Source organism: Typopeltis vanoorti, chromosome 21, assembly GCF_054136105.1.
Source record: "Typopeltis vanoorti isolate ZY-2024b chromosome 21, IOZ_Tvanoo_1.0, whole genome shotgun sequence".
In the NCBI taxonomy this organism is placed as follows: Eukaryota; Metazoa; Arthropoda; class Arachnida; order Uropygi; family Thelyphonidae; genus Typopeltis; species Typopeltis vanoorti.
The window spans coordinates 68,088,824-68,109,551 of record NC_143569.1 but is presented as its reverse complement, the minus strand read 5'-3'; the positions used below and the strand labels follow the sequence as shown (position 1 = coordinate 68,109,551).

Sequence of the window (20,728 nt, the reverse complement as noted above, 5' to 3'; positions counted from 1 at the left end):
CCATTCCTAAGCTTCTTCAACAACCTCCAGAATATTTTGACACCGTGATATTTATTTTCTATGTTCTTGCCAAAGTCCTCCCATATCTTTTGTTTAGCTTTCTTACATTTGTCTCTGTATTCTCTAAGAGCACAAGCCAACTTATTTGCCAGCAACTTTTGATATGCTTTCTTCTTTTCCTTCACTGCCTCTTTAACCTCCTGTGTCCACCATGGAGTTCAAATTTTTCTATCCTTGCAGACAACTTCACCACATGCCTCTCTAGCTGAATAAATCAGAGTTTTCTTCAAGGCTTGCCACTGAATCTCCAAGGTTTGGTTCCTGTTCTCAAACTCTTTCATTTTTTCTTCAATAATCTCTGTGTATTTTAGTCTACAGTTCACATCTGAGAACTGCTCATCTTTTATTCGCTTTAAAACTTTCTTACATGTCATTCTTTTCAATATGAAATTCAATTTTATCCTCCTGAAGACTAAATAGTGATCACTTCCAATTTCAAATCCTCTGTACAATCTGGTTTCTTGCACCAGGGAGAAAACATCACTATCAACAATAACATAGTCAAAATGAGACTTTTCTTATTCCTTGCCTCTTCTCTCCATGTGAATTTGTGCACATTTTTATGTTGCAACATTGTGTAATTAATAACCACTCCATGTCCTGAGCAGAAATCCAACAGGTATTTGCCATTATTATTAGCTTTGCTCTTTTCTCCAAATTTTCCCAAAATATTTTTGTATGTCTCACAATCATTTCCTACTCTGCTATTTAGATCCCCAACAAGGACCAACTTTTCCATTTTCATTGTGTCAGTTGCTTTCTCTAATGCCTCAAAAAATTCCTCCACTTCTACCTTAGTAGAACCTTCTTTGGGACCATAGGAACAAATAAGTCACATTGTTCAGTTCCCCATTCTCATATTTACCCACATCACTCTACTTGAGACTGCCTGCCATTCAAGAAGATTAGCCTCGTATTTAGTGTTGAATACAAATTGCTAATCCTTCTTTTCCTTGATTGTCATTGCCTGAATATAATATTTTGTATTAATTGCTCGGAAAGATCTCACCAGTTTTTATCCTTTTTGTTTCAGTCACCCCTATTATGTCGATCTGGTACTTATCTAATTCCTCAGCTAGCTCCATTTCTTTGCCATTCCGGCTTCTTACGTTGATAGTACCGATCTTTAACTTTGGTGATGTTGAGTTGAGGTGTTTTTTCAAATTTGTTCCAGTAGCTGACTTTTCGCTCTTCACCCTGGTTCCCTGGTGAAAACAACGGGGGGGGGCACCCCAGCTGGCATGAAATTTTTCGTGTTGTATACCATCATTTTTTATTTTGGTTTAAGCCAATCAGAATACAATTTGGTTGGCTAAATCCCGAATTGCCAGCCCATCCTCGTTCGTTCAGTATCAAATTAGATACCCAACAGGGTGCACTACGAGAAGATGAGGATTGGACATTAGGTCAGAAGCCCTGGTTGGTTCTCTGCATTCCTTTGAAGGCTATGTGGAGGTCTCCTCTCAGTTATACAGCTTTGACCCTTAAGCACCCCCAATTGTATATTGGCAAAAAATTAGCATCTTAGGCTCAAAAAAAAAAAAAAATTTTTTTTTTTTTTTTTTAAGCTGAAGAGGTTATGGCTGGGATGGGAAGTTCCAAAGGTTATCCCTGTCCCATTGAAGTAGTGAAAAAAGATCAGAGTTTAAGGCAATTTGTGAAATGATGAAAATGAGGAATAAAGTATATCAGCATTACTATGGATAAAATTTCAGGTTGCAGAGAAAATGTCATATCACACTATTGCAGAGGTTACACAATATTCAAGTAATAAAAAATTAAATAAACAAATAAATAACATGTTATTCATTGAGTACATTTATTGAGACAAATTAAAGTGTTGCAGCACTTTAATAAAGGTAATTACTTTAATTAGAATAAAATAATATTCAATATTCTGATTTTTATATTAAGGTATCATCAAGAAAAGAAATGAAACTAACAGAAGAATTGGATAAGTACCAGATCAACATAACAGATATTACTGAAACAAAGAAGACAAAAATGAGATCTTTCTAATTAACAAATACAAGATGTTATATTCAGGCAATAACAATCAGGGAAAAGAAGAAGAAGCTATAATATTAAACATTAAATACAAGAATAATCTTCTTGAATGGCAGGCAATATCAAGTATAGAGATGTGGGCTAGTATGCAAATGGGATACTTGGCAATGAGACTAATTGTGCTTATGGTCCCACAGAAGGTTCTACTAAGGAAGAAGTAGAGGAATTTTTTGAGAGATTAGAGAAGACAGCTGACAATGAAAAAGGAAAAATTGATCTTTGTTGGAGATCTAAACAGCAGAGTACAGCTAATTTAGTGTTTTGACTAATTTCTCAAAATGATTCAATGACATAAGAATGTTTTGGAAAAATAAGGAGAAAAAAGCAAAGCTAATAATAATGGACTAGTTATTATGTTCCAACATAAAAATGCGCACAAATTCACATGGAGACAAGATGCAAGAATACTACAGTTGTATGGTGTCAATGGAGTATTATATCAAGCAATACTTAAGTCTTTATTTGAGTTGAAAGTCAGCAGTTAGAATTGAAATAAGTACAGGAAAATGGTTTGATGTTAAATCTGGTGTCAGACAAGGATGTACATTATCCCCTCTGTTATTTATTATCTATATAGATCACATTATGAAGGAAAGCAGTATTAAACCTGATATCAAAATTGGCTATTCTTATCTCAGCGCTTTACTTTATGCAGATGATGTTATACTCCTAAATAAATCCAGAACAAGTCAGCAGAATTCCCTGATCAAACTGAATAACTGCTGTAATAAATTTGGTATAAAAGTCAGCATTAAAACGACAAAGACAATGAAAATAGGCAGAAACACTGAAAACAACTACATCCTGAATGGAGAACCTATAGAAAAAGTAAAACATTTCAGCTATTCAGGCACAATATTTAGTGAAGATGGCGCATTAATTTTGGAAACAGACAGCAAAATTAGCAAAGATGGTATTTTAGGAAGTACTGAATAAATTGATGCGGAATAAGAGAGAAATTAGTCAAAACACTAAATTAGCTGTATACAAGACAGTGTTCAAACCAATTTTAATTTATGGATCTGAGAGCTGGGTTAGAAATAAAACACTTGATCAAAGACTAGAGACCACAGATATGAATCCTGAGAAAGATTAGAGGCATGAACAGATGGCATCAGTGGCAATATCATATTAAAAAGGAGGATATTAGAAAAGAATTTAACATTGTTAGCATCCAGGGATGTGTTAGGAGAGCTAATCTCAGGTGGTGGTGGTCATTTAAACAAAACAAGAGAGGAAAGATAAGCAAAACAAGTGTTCTCTAGCAGGTTGGCAGGAAAAAGACCCAGAGGAAGAACAAGATATAGGTGGATTGATACAGTAAAAAGTGCCTTAGAAAATAGAAATATAAGATCTGTTGGAGTCTTGAGATAACAGACTGATTTGGAGGAAAATTGTAGATAGGAAGTTAGTAATGATGTAAATTTTTCATGTAGTACTATCATATCCTGTACGCTCTTCAAGGGTACATATCAGGAATTTGATGATGATGATTCATTGAGAGGAAAATTCATCGCAAAGATTGTTAATTGATGGAAAATTAACAATCTTTTGGTTCCTGTTCGCAAACATTTTCATTTTTTCTCGAATAATATTTGTGTATTTTAGTCTACAGTTCACATCTGAGAGCTGCTCAACTTTTATTTGCTTTAGAACTTTCTTACATGTTCTTCTTTTCAATATGAAATTCAATTTTATCCTGCTCAAGACTAAATGGTGATCACTTCCAATTTCAAATCCTCTGTACACTCTGGTGTCCTGCACCAGCGGGAAAACATCACTATCAACAATAACATAGTCAATGAGACTTTTCTTATTCCTTGCCTCTTCTCTCCATGTGAATTTGTGCACATTTTTATGTTAGAACATGGTGTTAGTAATAACCAATCCACCTCCTGAGCAAAATCCATCAGGTATTTCCCATTATTATTAACTTTGATCTTTTCTCCAAATTTTCCCAAAATATTTTTGTATGTCTGACAATCATTTCCTGCTCTGCTATTTAGATCCCCAACAAGGACCAACTTTTCCATTTTCATTGTGTCAGTTGCTTCCTCTAAAGCCTCAAAAAATTCCTCCACTTCTACCTTAGTAGAACCTTCTGTGGGACCATAGACACAAATAAGTCTCATTGTCCAGTTCCCCATTCTCATATTTGTCCACATCATTCTACTTGAGATTGCCTACCATTCAAGAAGATTAGCCTCATATTTAGTGTTGAATCTATGGCTACTCTTTCTTTTTCTTGATTGTCATTGTCTGAATATAACATTTTGTATTTATTGCTCAGAAAGATCTCACCAGTTTTTGTTTTTTTGTTTCAGTCATACCTATTATGTCGATCTGGTACTTATCTAATTCCTCAACTGGCTCCATTTCTTTGCCATTGAGGCTTCTTATGTTGATAGTACCAATCTTGAACTCTGGTGATGTTGAGTTTGGGTGGGTTTTAGGATTTGTTCCAGTAGCTGACTTCTTGCTGTTTGCCCTGGTTCTCTGGTAAAAACAATAGGGGGCTTTGTTTAACGAGGCAACACCCCAGCTAGCATGACATTTGGTACAACATGACATTCTGTCATGTTGTACCAAAATTTCAAATCATGGTACAACATGACAGAATGTCATGTTGTACCATGATTTGAAATTTTTGTTTAAGCCAATAAGAATACAATTTGATTGGCTAAATCCCAAATTGCCAGCCCATCCTTGTCCATTCAGTATCCACGTAGATACCTAACATGGTGCATCATGAGAAGATGAGGACTGGACATTAGGTCAGAAGCCCTAGTCAGTTCTCTGCATTCCTTTGAAAGCTATGTGGAGGTCTCCTCTTAGTTATATAGCTTTGACCCTTAAGCATTCCAGAAACTTTTTATTTGCCCCAAAATGACTGGAATAATTGCAACATAGTTGATTGAAGATGATATCCTAACAGGAATAGAAATGAAAGGGTACAGCATTTTTCACAAGGATAGAAAGAACAAGGGGGGGAGAGAGAGAGAGAGAGAGAGAGTGCTGATGATAACAGGGGAATTATGCTCACATAAGGTAGACATGAAAGAAGAAAATAGTGGCAATGGTTATGAGACAGTGTGGTGTGAGGTGAAGGTTGACAGGAAAATACATTTAGTTGGATGTTGCTATATACCAGGGAATGTGGAAGGTGGTGATGAAGAAATGTAGAACAACTTGGGTTAGTGAACAAAGGAAGGGTGATTATTATGGGTGATTTTAATTATGGCAGTATAGATTGAAATGAAGAGATAGCATTTGGGAATAAGTTAAATGAATTTCTTGAGTGACATCTATCTCAGGCAGCATTTAAAGGGGGGGGAAGCATGCAAGGATCAGGTATTTTAGATCTGGTCATTTCATCAGCGGATGTAATCATGAGTGGAGTTTCACACTTTTCTCCAGTTGGTGAGAGTATTCATGAAGTAATCACCTGGGTTGTGACCAGTTGCATGCAGACTTCTGTAAGGAAAGGATATATGTGGAAGTACAAGGCTGATAACTATGACAAGCTTAAAAGATTGCTTGGAACTACAGCATGGAATGAGGAGTTGAATGGTAAGGAAATAAATGTTGCTTGGGAACAAAGAAATACATAACAGCATGAATACATAAATGAATTCTGAAGGTCTTTGACCTTCAGAATGAGGTTGAATAAGGTAGGTGTAAAATGGATGAATGAGTGGCATCAGTTACATGAAGACTATAAAGAACAAGCTAGAAGAGAGACAACAAAAATGCAGTATGAGCAAAAATGAGAAAATCAGGCAAAGAAAATCCCTAGAGTTTTACAGATATATGACAAATAGAAGTAAAAATGATTATGGTAAGATTATGTTAATGGATGAAAATGGCAGAATGGTAACTGTTGCAGAAGATATTGTTGAGATATTCAGTGATAAATTTATAAAGGGTGTTTCATCCACATCAGGGTGAAATCGTGAGAAAATTAAGTATAGAGGACACAGGAGAAGAAGGCTTAATTGTGAATGAGCAAGAGGTATTTGAGGAAATAAATAACCTTGAAGTCAATAAGAACTCCGCCATTGCCAGTCCCAAGCCAGGATGAGAAAGGAGGAGGGTTGTACTTGTGGCTAGCAACCATAATATTGCTACAGAAACCTCAACCATTGTTGGAAAACTGACACAAAACCAAGAGGGAGAAGTACTGGGGAAAATTAAGCAAGCCAGTGAAAGCCCCATTGGGGAAGCTGACAGGCAGAACACTCCAAGAAAAAACCTCTTTAGCCCAAAACGTTTAACTAAAATTGAATGCTGGAATATAAGGACTTTGTACGAAAGTGGGAAAGCTAACTTACTAACCAGAGAACTGGACAGATATAAAATAGAAATACTAGGTCTAAACGAGACAAGATGGAATGGTAGCAGAGAAATCCAACTAACAACAAACAAATACATTTTATATTCTCGAAACCAGAATGAAGATGACACACATAACAAAGATGTAGCTTTCATGCTAACAACAGATGCTAGAAGAGCCCTAATTGAATGGAAACCAGTTTCTGAAAGAATCATCAAAACTAGATTCAAAACTAAATACAGAAATGTGATTGTAATAAACATATATGGCAATGCAAAAATAGAAGAGAAAGAAGACTTCTATGATATGCTACAAAAAGAAGTAGATGAAGTGAAAAGTAAAGATATGCTTTTAGTTATAGGTGACGTGAATGCAAAAGTAGGAGATAGTAACGTGGGATATGAACGAATAATGGGAAAAGAAGGTTTAGGAAACTATAATGAAAATGGGGAAATCCTAAAAGACTTTTGCACTTTCAATGATATGATCATAGGAGGAACCTTATTTAAACATAAAGACATCCATAAACAGACTTGGATATCACCTGATAAGAAATCGAAAAACCAAATAGACCATATTTTAATAAACAGACCTTGGAGAACCTCTTTGATGGATGTAAGAGTTTGGAGAGGTACAGATGCCTTTACGGACCACTTATTATTGATTGCAAAAATAAAAATGAAACTAAGAAAAATATTTAAATGCAAGAACCAAAGAATTAAATACAATATATCCAAACTGAAAAACAAGGATACAAAAGACAAACATAAAGTAACATTAAGAAATAAATATGGAAGTCTTATAGAACAACATAAGGAAATAGACATTGAAGAGAACTAGGAAAAAATAAAGAATATATTTAATAGTACTGCCAAAGAAGTTCTGGGAAGGAAGAGTAGGAATCACAAACAATGGATCTCTGAAGAAACCATCAAATTATGTGAAGAAAGGAAAGTTTTATGGAAGACACTTCTGCAAAGTACAGAAGAAAACAAAAGAAATACGATAAATGAAAAATACAGGCTTAAAAATGGATAGGTAAAATAAGTGCAAGGAAAGATAGAAGAAATTTCTGGAGGAAATGTGTAAAGAGGCTGAAGAAGCAGCAAGTAAATTTGACCCAAAGAGGTTGTTTGAGATAACAAGAAAGTTAGCTGGGAAGAGTTTTAAAAGAGAAGGGCCTGTAAAAAATAAACAAATAAAAAAAAAGATGGGTGGAACATTTCCAAGAAATTTCAAATGGAGAAATAGAAAACCTAGAACAAGAAATACTTAAAATAAACACAGGAACTATAACTAAACTAGAAATAACTCAGGCAGTAAAGTGACAATATGCAGGCTGAACTACTTAAAGCAGATATAAACACTACTGTTGAAATACTACACCTGCTATTTAATCAAATATGGGAAAAGGGGGAATGGCCAGATGCCTGGAATACAGGACTCCTGGTGAAACTGCCAAAAAAGGGAGATATAACACTTTGTAAAAATTGGAGAGGGATTTCACTTCTAAATGTTGTAAGTATTTACTAGAATATTGCTAAAAAGAATGAAACAAGAAATTGAAACTAAACTGAGGAAAGAACAGGCTGGGTTCAGGCCAAACAGATCTTGTATTGACCAGATAATAACATTAAGATAATTGTTGAACAATCAATAGAGTGGCAAAGTAGCCTATATTTAATCGACTTTGAACGTGCATTTGATAACATAGACAGAAAGACTATATGGAAGTTAATGAAGCACTACAGGATTACTCAGAAAATCATAAATATAACAAAGAAAACTCATGGAAAAATACAAAATCTGAATAATAAATAATGGCAAACTATCAGAACCATTTGCAACAAACACAGGAGTAAGACAAGGATGTATACTCTTCCCAACCATCTTTCTGAATGTTATTGATTGGGTGATGACGAAAACATCTGAAGAAAGAATTGGCATTCAATGGGGGATGGTCAAATAAAATCAGTGACCTGGATTTTGCAGACGATATATGCCTTTTGGCACAAAAGCATCAACTTACAAAAGAAAATAGATAATTTAAACAAGGAAACAAATAAATGTGGATTGAAAAAAAAATCATAACAAGACTAAAGTAATGAAGATAAATCCCAAACAAGAATTAGTCTTTGAAATACTACAGAAAACACTGGAACAGGTAGATAACTTTATCTACCTGGGATCAGTGATTAGCACACAAGGAGGAACCAAACAGGAGATACAAAATAGAATCCAGGAAGTACAGTTGCATTCAGTATGATGAAGAAAATTTGGGGGTCCAAAGAAATAAAATAAAAAACCAAAATTAGGCTATTCAACACTAATGTTAAACCAGTTTTACTATACAGAGCTGAGACATGGTCACTAACAAAGGAAAACATAAATAAAATACAAGCATAAACAAATGCTTGAGGAAGCTATTAGGAATATAATGGCCAAATAAAATAACAAACATAGAACTTTGGGAGAGAACTGGTCAAACCAGCATCAGAAATGAAATCACTAAAAGAAAATGGAACTGGATAAGTCACACGATCAGGAACCCAGATAAAAAAATAGCAGAAAATGGACTAGAAAGGAATCCCCAAGGTAAGAGGAAAAGAGAGGTAGACCCAGGAGAACATGGAGAAGAGAACTAGAAACAGAGGCAAGACTGCTGGGATGTTCTTGGAAAGAGATCAAAAAAGAAGCATTGAATAGAGTCAGATGGAAGTCAATTGTTGAGGCCCTATGCTCTGCAGGGAGCAAAGAGGATAGGTAAGGTAAGGGAAGTCAATAAGGTGACAGGATTTTATGACATATCCACACATCTTAAGGGAATGTTTCAGCATTGGCATGCCTGTTTAATAAGTCTGCACACGTTTCAAGGGAGTGGAAAGAAAGTAAATTATTCCATTGCATAAAGGTGGTGATAAGGCTGTGGCTACAAATTATAGACCAATCTGTATATCTGGAATTGTGGTGAGAGATTAGTGAGAAGTAGGACACAGAAATGTGTTGATAACAGCAGTATTCTCTGTGATTGTCAGCATGGGTTTGTTAAAGACAGATCATGTTTCACTAACTTACTTATGTACTACAACAATATTACAATCGTTTTGGACAAGAGAGATGAATATACAGTGGTATACTTAGATTTTGCAAAAGTTATTTTGTAGACTGCCACAGGACAAGCTGTTAAATAAATTGAAAGATGGGATTGGATAACAGACTTCTGAGTTGGATCAATGCCTGGCTGTCAGGTATGACATATCACCACACATCTTAAGGGTGCTCCAGCATTGGCATGCCTAGAGGAAAATCACTAGTGGTGTGCCACAGGGGGTCACAGTTTTGGGACCACTGTTATTCAATTTATATATTAATGATATTGGGATGGGTTTAACTGGTGATATGAAGCTGTTTGCAGATGATGCAAAATTGGGGAGACCAATGCAGTATCAAGCAGATGTTATAGCCTTACACGAGGACTTGAGAATATATTGCATGAATGGGCAGGTAAGTGGAACTGTCAGTTCAATGCTGCAAAGTGCAAGATTTTGAAATTTGGTAAGCAATATGGGATGCAAAGTATACACTTGGTAGAAAAACTTTAAAGGAGGTAGAGGAGATGAGAGATTTGGGAGTAATGGACAAAGTCCTCTACAAGGTGCAATGTGGCCCCTGAACATTGCGCAAGATGTGACGATGTCACATCAAATAATGGCAATGATGTGGAAGAACCTGACATGCAGAAATAAAGAGGTTATGATGCTTTGTATAAGGCCTTGACCAGGCCTTATACAAAGCATCATCAGGCTGGTCAAGGCCTTGACCAGTCTGTATTGATTATTGTGCACAGATTTGGTCACTGGGTTTTCATGGTGACAAGGATATGTTAGAAAGGGTCCAGAGAAGATTCACAAAGATGGTGAGTGGTCTTTGGAATGTGGAGTACGAGGACAGATTGAGAGAATGTAAATTGCAAAGCCTTGTGGATAGGAGGAAGAGGAGGCAGGGATATGATTGAGACATATAAGCTACTCAGGGGTTGTTATCAAGTTGACATGGAAGAGATTTTTCATGAATTTCAGATTTTTAAACAGAATGGGAGGGAGGGGTAGAAGAAGAGGCCATCCCTGGAAACTGGAGGGTGTGAGCAGAGGAGTGAGGAGGGAATTCTCTATATGGAGAGTGGTTGATAAGTGGAATGTATTGCCTGAGTGTGTTGTGAATGCAGACACACTGAATCAGTTTACAGCCCAGTTGGATGAGTATTGTGTGTGATGGTGTGTAACTCCCACAATGAGTCTGACTCCATGTAGGTCAGATGTTAACAATAATGATAATTGATTCTGTCATTTTTAATGGAAAAGGAAGAAACTGAAGCAAAAAATGCAGATAATCAGTTCTGAAGAATTTAGAATTTCTCAAAGAAGGACTTAAGTGCATATAATAACTGTCACATGTTGGATAATGCTGATCACATGAATTGCAATAGAAGTGGTGATAGCAATTTCTGTTTATTTCAAGAAGTAAATTTCATAAAAAATATCTGGAGTTCACTAGATGAAAAATCAAATTTTCAAAGACATATAATGTGTGTTATGATAGAGTACAGAAATGATAAAACAGCTATTATGAATAATCTCTTATCAAATTCCTGATATATGCCCCATGAGAGAGTTCCAGAATATAATAGTATGGTATGAAAAAAAATTACATCATTACTACCTTTGTACTGACAATTTTCCTCCAAATCAATCTATTATCTGTCAAGAGTCCAATATTATTAAATCTTATATTTCTATCTTCTAAGGAACTTACTGTATCAATCGACCTAGATTCTGGTCTCTCAGGATCCTTTTTCCTGTCATCCTGGCAAAAAACACTCGTCTTGCTAATCTCTCCTCTCCCATTCTGTTTAAGTGATCATACCACCTAAGATTACCTCCGTTCACACTCTCTTGAATACTAACACTGTCAAGCTCTTTTCTCATTTTTAAAATGACTCTGCCATAGATACCATCTATTCAATCCCCTAATCTTATTCAGAACTCTCATATCTGTGGTCTCAGTCTTTGATCAAGTGTTTTATTTCTAACCCAGCTCTCAAATCCAGATTTAATTTGACCCGAATTTAATTTGCCAGCTTCATTAAATATTGTGCCTAAATAGCTGAAATGTTTTACTTGCTCTGTTCCTGTATAACAAAATTTACATCACAGATACACACCTTGGCAGGGGGACCTTGACCTTCAGGAGTATTAAAACAAATATTGTAAACAGTAATAAAATAAGTTTCGAACATTGCAGTATTATACTAAGCATTTATTATGTGAGGAGGGGAGAAGGCCATTCAAGGTTATCCAGGTATCAGATTACTTGATGGCAGTATCCATAAATATAGAAATTGTCTAATTGAAGAAAATTACTTGGGTGTAGAAGATACAATAGCTGAAGTACATCATCTAGTACATTAGTATTAGATTCTATAGTAGATGTGAATTAGATCTGGTATAACCAGAACATAACCATAAAAATTAAATTTAGGAATAGTTATTTCACAAACCAGAAAAGTTGCAGAATGAATGATTTATAAAACATTAAGAATCATTGTTAAAATCACTTTTAACAAAAGTGCTCTTTACTAAAAAACGCTATTTTAAAATACTAGCTAGAAAAAAATGCAGTATTTTGCTCAGCAAACGCTATAATTTGAATTAATGAATCTCCAAGCAGGAAATACCTAAAATAATTCTGACATGTTCCTCTCAAGCCAACTGAACTGTCAGAGTATGTTGCTATGAATATAACTGAACAACGACCTTCGACTACAAGCATTAGAACGATAAGAAAATTTTATCAGGATAAAATTCAATATCATATTGACAAGAACAGTGTGTACAAAAGTATTAAAACAAATCAAAGTTGAACAGCTTTCAGAAGTGAACTGTAATCTAAAATACACAAAGATTACTCAAGAAAAAAATGAAAGAGTTTGAAAAAAAGATCCAGACCTTGGAAAGTGAATGGCAAACCCTGACGAAAACAGTGACTGATTAACAAGAAAGACAGGTGAGGAAAAAGTTTCTGGCAAGAAAGTCGGCTTGTACTGACAAAATACAGAGAAAAATGTAAGAAAACACTATGCAAAACTAGTGAACTATAAAACACAGAAAATAAATACAGTAGACACCACTTACTGTGATCACTTTGGGACAGTCGCTTTTCGATAAAATAACTGGCTGATAACATTAAACAAAGGATATAAAAAAACTGCACCATTTATTTCAATTTATTGGTATGAACATTATTTAATTTAATTTATTGTTATAAACAACTTTTTAATAAGCAACAACATAAAATTTATTTTATGTTGTTCTAGTCTAGTTGTCTGTTTGAATATAGTAGTTCATGAATAAATTGCTCATACTGCCTTTCAAAGTTTGTTGCTCTATGTTACACACCGCAACGGAGTACAGGTATCCCTTGCTTAACGCGGGATTTGATTAATGTGGCAAAATTAATTGCGACAATCCCTTGATATACGCAGCAAGAATTTTAATTAACGCGTCTTTAAATTTACTAAGATTCCACCATATACGACATCATTGCTACCACACATGGATGTCACTGCAACTTTCAAAGCCTATTTTCTTAAAAAGACATTCTCAAAGGCAGTAGAAACAACAACAGGAGAAAATGCGATTACATTCCAAGAATTTTGGAAAAATTTTAACATTAAGCACGCAGTTGAAAACATTCATGACTCGTGGAAGCAAGTGTCTTCTAGCTGCATGAGAGTTGTTTGAAAAAACCTTTTGCCGGAATGTGCTAATGACTTAGGTGGTTTTCAAAATTCTGTGAACGTGGTTGAAGAAATCTTTGCAATTGGTGAAGTCCTTGTTTTTGATGGTGTTGATGCAGAAGATGTTAAAGAATTATTGGATTCAAATTCAAAAGATTTCAGTGACAACGATCTCCTTGAAATTGAACAACAACAACGTGCATATAAAGACAACGAACAAATGGAATGTGAAGATGAGGTTCCAAAGACGATAACAATTAAAGAACTGGATGGAATATTTCGTAGTTTAGAATCACTTGAGCAGCAAGTAATGGATATGGATCCAGATGTTAATCGAAGCCTGCTTGTTTGCCAATGTCTAGAGAGTCATTTTGCTTGTTATCATAGAACTTATGCTGATAGGAAAAAACTAACTGTTCAAACTTGGTAACTTTTTTTTTGATAAAAAATTGCAGTAACTAACGTAGACACAAACATTTATTAAACATTTACTTTGCATTCATTGTTTATCTTTGTTAAAAGAGTACCATATAAAAGAATTATTAATATAGTAATCAATCATGGACGAATTGTACTTTTTACCACTGATTATTATATTTGATTAACGTGATTTTGATATACGCGGTAACATCGAGGTGTTAATTAATCACGTTAATCAAGGGATACCTGTACTCTTAGAGCTTCTGGCATCTGGGCATTGGTTGGAGGAGCTTCTAAAATTTGTTCTTCTATACTTGTATTAGGTTCATTTTCTTTCATTAGTTTACAGTTCTCATTGGAAGCAGCTTGATATATTTCCGACATTGTCATTGTAGCCACCACTTCAACGTTGTTATCAATATCCAACCAATTTTCAAATTCTTCTTTTGACATACCATCTGAGATTTTATCAAAAATTTCATTGAAATTCTTTGGAAGGGAGTTTCAGAGTTTGTTTTAAAAAATCCACCTTTCTGGAAGACAGTTTTCAATAGTTCTCTGAGACTTGCTTCCACGACATTGCTACTAAATGCAATGCATCAAGAAGGGAAATCTTGTTTGCAATTTCAGTTGCATCAGATTGGTCTTTTATATAATCAAGTTCATCTATAATCTCACACGAACTTCCCTACGATAATGAGCTTTAAAGGCTCGTATGATGCCTTCATCACATGGTTGAATTAACGATGTATAATGTTCAAAGGCAAGAAGATTACTTTGATGTTCTTTAACGATAAATAGTTTGTGCAGTGCAGTTGTCTATTAACAAGACAATTTTTTGCTTTAATTTAAGATCCCACTTAATAAACCAATTGTTAAAAATGGCATTAATCATCCAAGCATTTGCACTAGGATCAATAGTCAACAGGCAAACTTTTGACACCTTTAAAACAACGGGGATTTTTTACTTTTTGCAATCACCAGGATCTCGTGTCTCACCTTTCCTATTAGCACAACAAAGAAATGTCACTCGCTCTTTTGAAGATTTAAATCTTTAATAATTTCATTTTTAAACAAATAAATATGCTCAGGAATTGTATGAAAATAGAGTCCTGTTTCGTCTGCATTGTAAATATCCTCAGGAGAATATTCAATCATTTTTGGCCACTTGGTCTTAATCCACACATCAGCTGATAAAAAATCAGCACTTTTTTCTTAACCATGAATACACTTGTACACAATATTCTCTCTCACTTTTTCCACCTGTTAAAAAATCCCTCAGTTGTCGTGAAATTTTCTGTGCCCATTGTTTTTGCAAGTTCTGCTTTTTAACGCATCAAAGGCCCATTAATCGAAGCATCCTTTTCACAAACATTGCTAAACCAAATTTTTAATGTTGATTCAACTTGAGCATCCTTACCAAATCGGGCTCTCTTCCAATCCATGTTCTCATTAGTAAGAGTTAAAGTTTCAATGTTTGATCTGTTTATTAAGATCTTACACAAGAATGGTTGTGAAATTTTTAAATGTACAGCCGCATTACTGACTCATTTTGGGCAACTAATCTTAGTACTCCAAAATTCTTTGCTTTTCTTGAAAAGATAAATCTTTACATTTTTTACTTTCTTCTGCCATAATGCTAAGGGCTGTTTTAACAAGTGCGTAAAGCCAAATTCACTTACTGAAAGAGAGCATGAAAATAAACTCGAAAAATCACAATTCAACTGTATTTATACCCACTTGCATTTGCCTAGAAGATTTAAGAATTACAGAAGATTAAGATTAAAAGAAGATTAACACAAAAGATAGATTTCAACAAATGTTCTTTGTCAAATTTTCTCCTGATCAACTCTGAGATGCAAAAGGCTAGATATTCAAGGATTTTGATAACAATAACCAGAACTTTGATTATAATAGACAGATTCTTTTTAATTAATTTTAAATTGTGCGTTTTGGGACCGAATGATTTTGATGATAATAGCAGATTGATAATATTATATTATCTGTGATCACAACAAGCAGATTCAACTGTATCAGCAAGGTGGTAAAATATTCTGGAGAATATCGAAAAAAGATTAGAAATTGAAGAGAGTGCTGTATAAGGAATCAAAGATAATAAAGTTGACATGAAATCTGAAGATAGGTATGCTAAACATTTGATTATTCTGAAAGATTCCTAAATGAAACAAGCAGTGAGAGCACAGTGGCAGAAACACTCAACAGGAATGCAATTAAGATATATATCCATACTCAAAATATAAAAAAGCCATCAGAAAACTGAAATGTGAAAAGGCAGCTGGAGGAGCTGATATTCGACCAGAAATGCAAAAAATATGGAGGATTTTTACAGTTAATTTTTACACTGCATAGTTATCAGAAGGCCCAGTCAGAGGGTCAAATTCCAGATGATTGGCATATGGCTCTTATAGCATGCATTTATAAAAAGGGAAATAAAACTGAATATGGCTAACAAAAATTATAAAAGGGAAACATGGAGAATAAGCTGGGTTGAGGGGATAAAATAGAGGTTACCAGGATCAGATTTTCACTTTAAAACAAATAGCTAAGAAATCATAGGAATATAACAAGGAGCTATCTTTAAGTTTTCTAGATCTGGGAGTAGGCATATGACATGGTGGCCAGGAGAAAACCATTCAAATTGCTACAGTTATATAGTGGAAATGGAAAGTATATAAAGCAATATATAGACTATATTTGAGTTGTAAGTCAGAAATTAGAATTGTAGGAATTACAGGAAGATGGGTTGACATTAAATCAAGTGCAAGACAAGGATGTACATTATCTCCACTGTTACTTATAATCTATGTGGATTATGAAGGATGGTATTAAACCTGACATCAAAATTGGAGATGTTAAGCTCTGCTCTTCACTTTATGTTGATGGTGTTATACTCCTAAATAAATTCAGTACAAATCTGCAGGATTTCCTGACTAAACTGGCTAACTGCTATAACAAATTTGGTATGAAAATCAGCAAAATAAAGACAGAGACAATGAAAATGGGGATGGAATATTGAAAACATCAGCTGCATTGCTGGCCGAGTGGTTAGCATATCCATTCTTCAACCAACAGGCTGTGGGTCCAAATCCCACAGTGGGCATGGATGTTTATGATTGTCTTTAGGAGAGAGATGAATTTCGTCAACCAGTATGAGACCACCATCCTACTTAATGGAGGCAAGAAGTGGCTTGAAAAAGTTCCATTATGGATCTCTAGAGCAGGGTTTCTGGACCATGTAAAAAATAAATTTGAAAAAAAAAATATTTAAAAAATTCATAGCCCACCCGTGGTACAAACGTACTATAAGTTTGCATATAACGTTTCATGGATCGGAGCCACATAAAAAAAAATAAATCAGCTAATGTCTTTTTATTCCCATACAGGGAGTAGGCAAGGCCGTGAGTGGACAGTTTAATCTCCACTGGCAGCCAATCAGAGACAGCTGGCCCAAGGCTATTACTAATTAAGCAGCACGCAGTGAAGAGAGATGGCTCAACAAGTGCCGTCATCTCATGGTCCCTAACACAATATATTTAATGTCTGAAATAATGTGGGTTCTACAGTCGATTTTCTTGAGTTTACGGGACAAAAAACCCGAGTTTCGGGGAGAAAAAACACTTGCCCATGCCAGAGATCGACTAACTTGAGAACCGGTCAAAAAAAGGCTTAGAAAAATTTCCTCTAGTCGATGACTAGATTCAGAATGAAGTCTTCCTTCCTGCGGTTAAGCGGCGTGGAGGTGCTTAAATAAATAAAAAATAAAAAGAAATAAAAAGAAGAATAATAATATAAAACATTTCAGCTGTTTAGGCAGAGATTTTAGAAATTAAATATGGAAATAGACAACAGAATTAGCAAACCATAAGTAGGGAGTTAAATGAATAAATTTATATGGAATAAAAGATTAATTAGTCAAAACACTAAACTAGCTGTATACAAGACTGTATCCAAACAAAATTCTGACTTATGGATTTGAGAGCTGGGTTAGAAAAACAATTGATCAAAATCTAGAGACCACAGATACGAGAGTTCTGAAAAAGATTAGGGGGAGTGATTAGATGGCATCAATTGCAGTATCATAATAACTTTTTCCTGCCATTCAGAAATGTGTTAGAAGGGCTAATGTCGAGTGGCATAGTCACTTAAACAGAATGGGAGAGGAAAGGTTAGCAAAAGAAGTGTTTTCTTCCAGAATGGCAGAAAAAGACTCAGAGGAAGACCAAGATATAGGTGGACTGATATGGTAAATAGTGTCTTAGAAGATAGAAATATAAGATCTGATAATATTGGAGTCTTGAGCGATAACAGATTAATTTGGAGGAAAACTGAGGTAGGAAGTCTGTAATGATCTAATATTTTTTATGAAGTACTATCATAATATCCTGTACACCCCCGGAGGGTACATATCAGGAATCTGATGATAATGGTATATCCTGAGAAAGCATGCTCCATGATTTAGCATACTGTTTTAATATAAATAAGCTTTGAAAATCAACCTTATAATTACACAACATAACATATGCACCAAAAACATAATCCCTTGTGAAACTTTTTATATTTAAGTATTGTGCATGAATTACCTTATTCTTTTCCCAAGGATCATGCTTCAGATCGCATCTCTGGTAAAAGTATGCAGCACCAGAAATATGACTAACAGTCTGCATCAAAATTTTTGGTCTTCTGTTTGGATACATTTGAAAATCATGAATAACCTCAACATCATAAAAATGAAATGCCTGAAAAAAAAAAAATGTTCATGCTATTATTTGTAAGTGTTTCACTACTATACTAACAGTAATATTCATAAATATTTAAAATCAGCAGTTTTCAGCATGGTACTGAAACTTGATTACAATCAAGATATGTTTATCAGGCTGTCATTGGACTTTAAAGTAGAACCACCTCTCAATGTAAAAAAAATTAGCTATTCTTATTTCCTTCCACTAACATACCAATCCTTAAGTTTCTAATCAGATAGCCATACTCTCCTAGTAAGTTAAAATATATTCCTCCAAAAATGAAAATTTTCCTATAAAATTTCTAGCTCCGTAAAAAACACACCTATCATCTCTAGCTTAATAAACAATACACATTTACTAAGTAACCAGTATTTAGGCTGGCTGCTCTAGCTATCTGTTGCCTACTGCATGTGCTATTAGTTTCCAACTTTTTTGTAGGTGATGTTATCATAAAAAAATATTTATTTGGATTCCATGATGTCCTATGGCTGAAAAGAGCCTCTGTAGCTCAGTTGGTATAGATGAAGCCCTTTGGTCGGAAAGACCTGCATTCGATTCCCATTTGTGACATGAGGAACACGTCACAGATGGGAATCTGGTCTCTTTCGACTAAAGGTGAGTTTAGCCAGACTCATACAGAGGTAGAGGGTTGTTCGCCCCCCAGAACAGGCAAACCTGCCCTGTGAAAACACACACACATCTACAGACATAGGACACACAAGGAGGCATAGAGCTAACCACTTTATTCTCGAGGTGGTCGCAATTTCAAATCATAATAGGTCATGCCTAATATCAACGTAATGGGCCACTAGGCCTAATATACATAAGAGGAGGAGGAGGAGGATGGCTGAAATGACTTGGGTTTTAATCCTATCTAGGATATAAAGAACATTTATAAGGACTTTTTACATAAAAGCGAGTTAGCTGATCTCATACTGAGGAGGTGGCAAAGTGTTCTTCCCAGAAATTCAGGTCATTCTACCTTCAAGGAAAAAACTGGCCAGAGAACACTCATAACTGATAGATATCAGTGTATGCAAATAAAGTTTACTGCCCTATCAGAGCATTAATTAGGTTTATAGTTTATATGAAGCTAAATTACTTCGCCATGATAGACCTAAGCATAACAATTTAAGCGAGATGAAGAAATATATATCTCCAGATCTGAAATAATGCATATTATGCTTTTATTTTTGAGCAAAAGGATTGTTTCAAAAATGGATATATGTGTGTAAAAAAATAATAATAATAACAATAATTATATATCTCAAGAATAATTTCTTCTCAAAATAAATTTTCTAAATACAATATATGCTTTTCTGTGTGTGAGATGTGCACACACGTGCAAGCATGCATGTTGGGGAGTTCATTGCAACACCGGCTATAACACTATGGTGTTACAGAGAGTGAATTTGCTGACAGTAGATATTGATGAAAGAGATTTAGGTTTAAACTAGATAAAACTTTGCAATCTGTCATTTGTGGTGGCATTTTGAAGGATGCAGAGGACAAATATTTCAATTTTTATGTTTCATAAAAATTAAAAGGATGGAGGTTAGAAAAATTTAGGACAAAGTGAGAGAGTGGTAGACTGAGGTGGGTTGGCCATATATGGAGATGACCAGTAGACCACCCAATTCAAAGAGTCACAATAATGGAAGTGAAGGATAAGAGAAGAAAAGGAAGACCAAGGAAAATATAGTGGGAAAACATCAAAAGGGATATGGAAGAAGTTGGAGTGAAAAGGAGAGATGTCCAAGACAGAAATAAGTGGAAGAGAATTGTCCGAGCAGCAGACCCCAGGATTGTCTGGAACTAAAATGCTGAAAAGAAGAAGATAAAAATTGAGAACATAAAGAAAGAAGTTTAGATTATCTGCAATATAATGACTACTCAACAGTATAAAAGAAGTTTGTGCTTTCATATGTAATATTTTGTAATACAGTAAACCCTCAATTTTACAGACTGCGATTTAATGGACCAAATTTCCAGTCCGTATGTCACATGCGAAAATTAACACCCTGTTAATTTTAAAATGCTTTTAACCAAGATTTGCTTATAATTAAATTAACAGGTTATTTTTTGTTATTAATTTCCTGTTATTTTAAACAAATTTTGGCAAATAGGCCATCATATGTTGGAAAAACACTGTAGTAATTTAGCCGACATAAATGAGTCACCGCTCATAAAACATGTTCGGCGAATGATTAGCACGTGATCGCATTTTATAGACCTATTCAATATAAATTTAAAATTAGATATGTATGAATGGTAAAACACATCTTTGTAACC

General features: G+C 34.8%; 1 protein-coding gene across 1 annotated transcript in view; it reads right to left on the bottom strand.

The window, feature by feature from the left end:
- Positions 1–20,728, bottom strand: part of LOC150094947 (cyanocobalamin reductase / alkylcobalamin dealkylase-like) — a 70,294-nt gene that overhangs the window by 27,922 nt on the left and 21,644 nt on the right. The window contains exon 3 of the mRNA XM_090411155.1: positions 18,278–18,433. Within this exon, the coding sequence (XP_090267281.1) occupies positions 18,278–18,433 (156 nt within the window). The remainder of the gene's footprint in view (positions 1–18,277; positions 18,434–20,728) is intronic.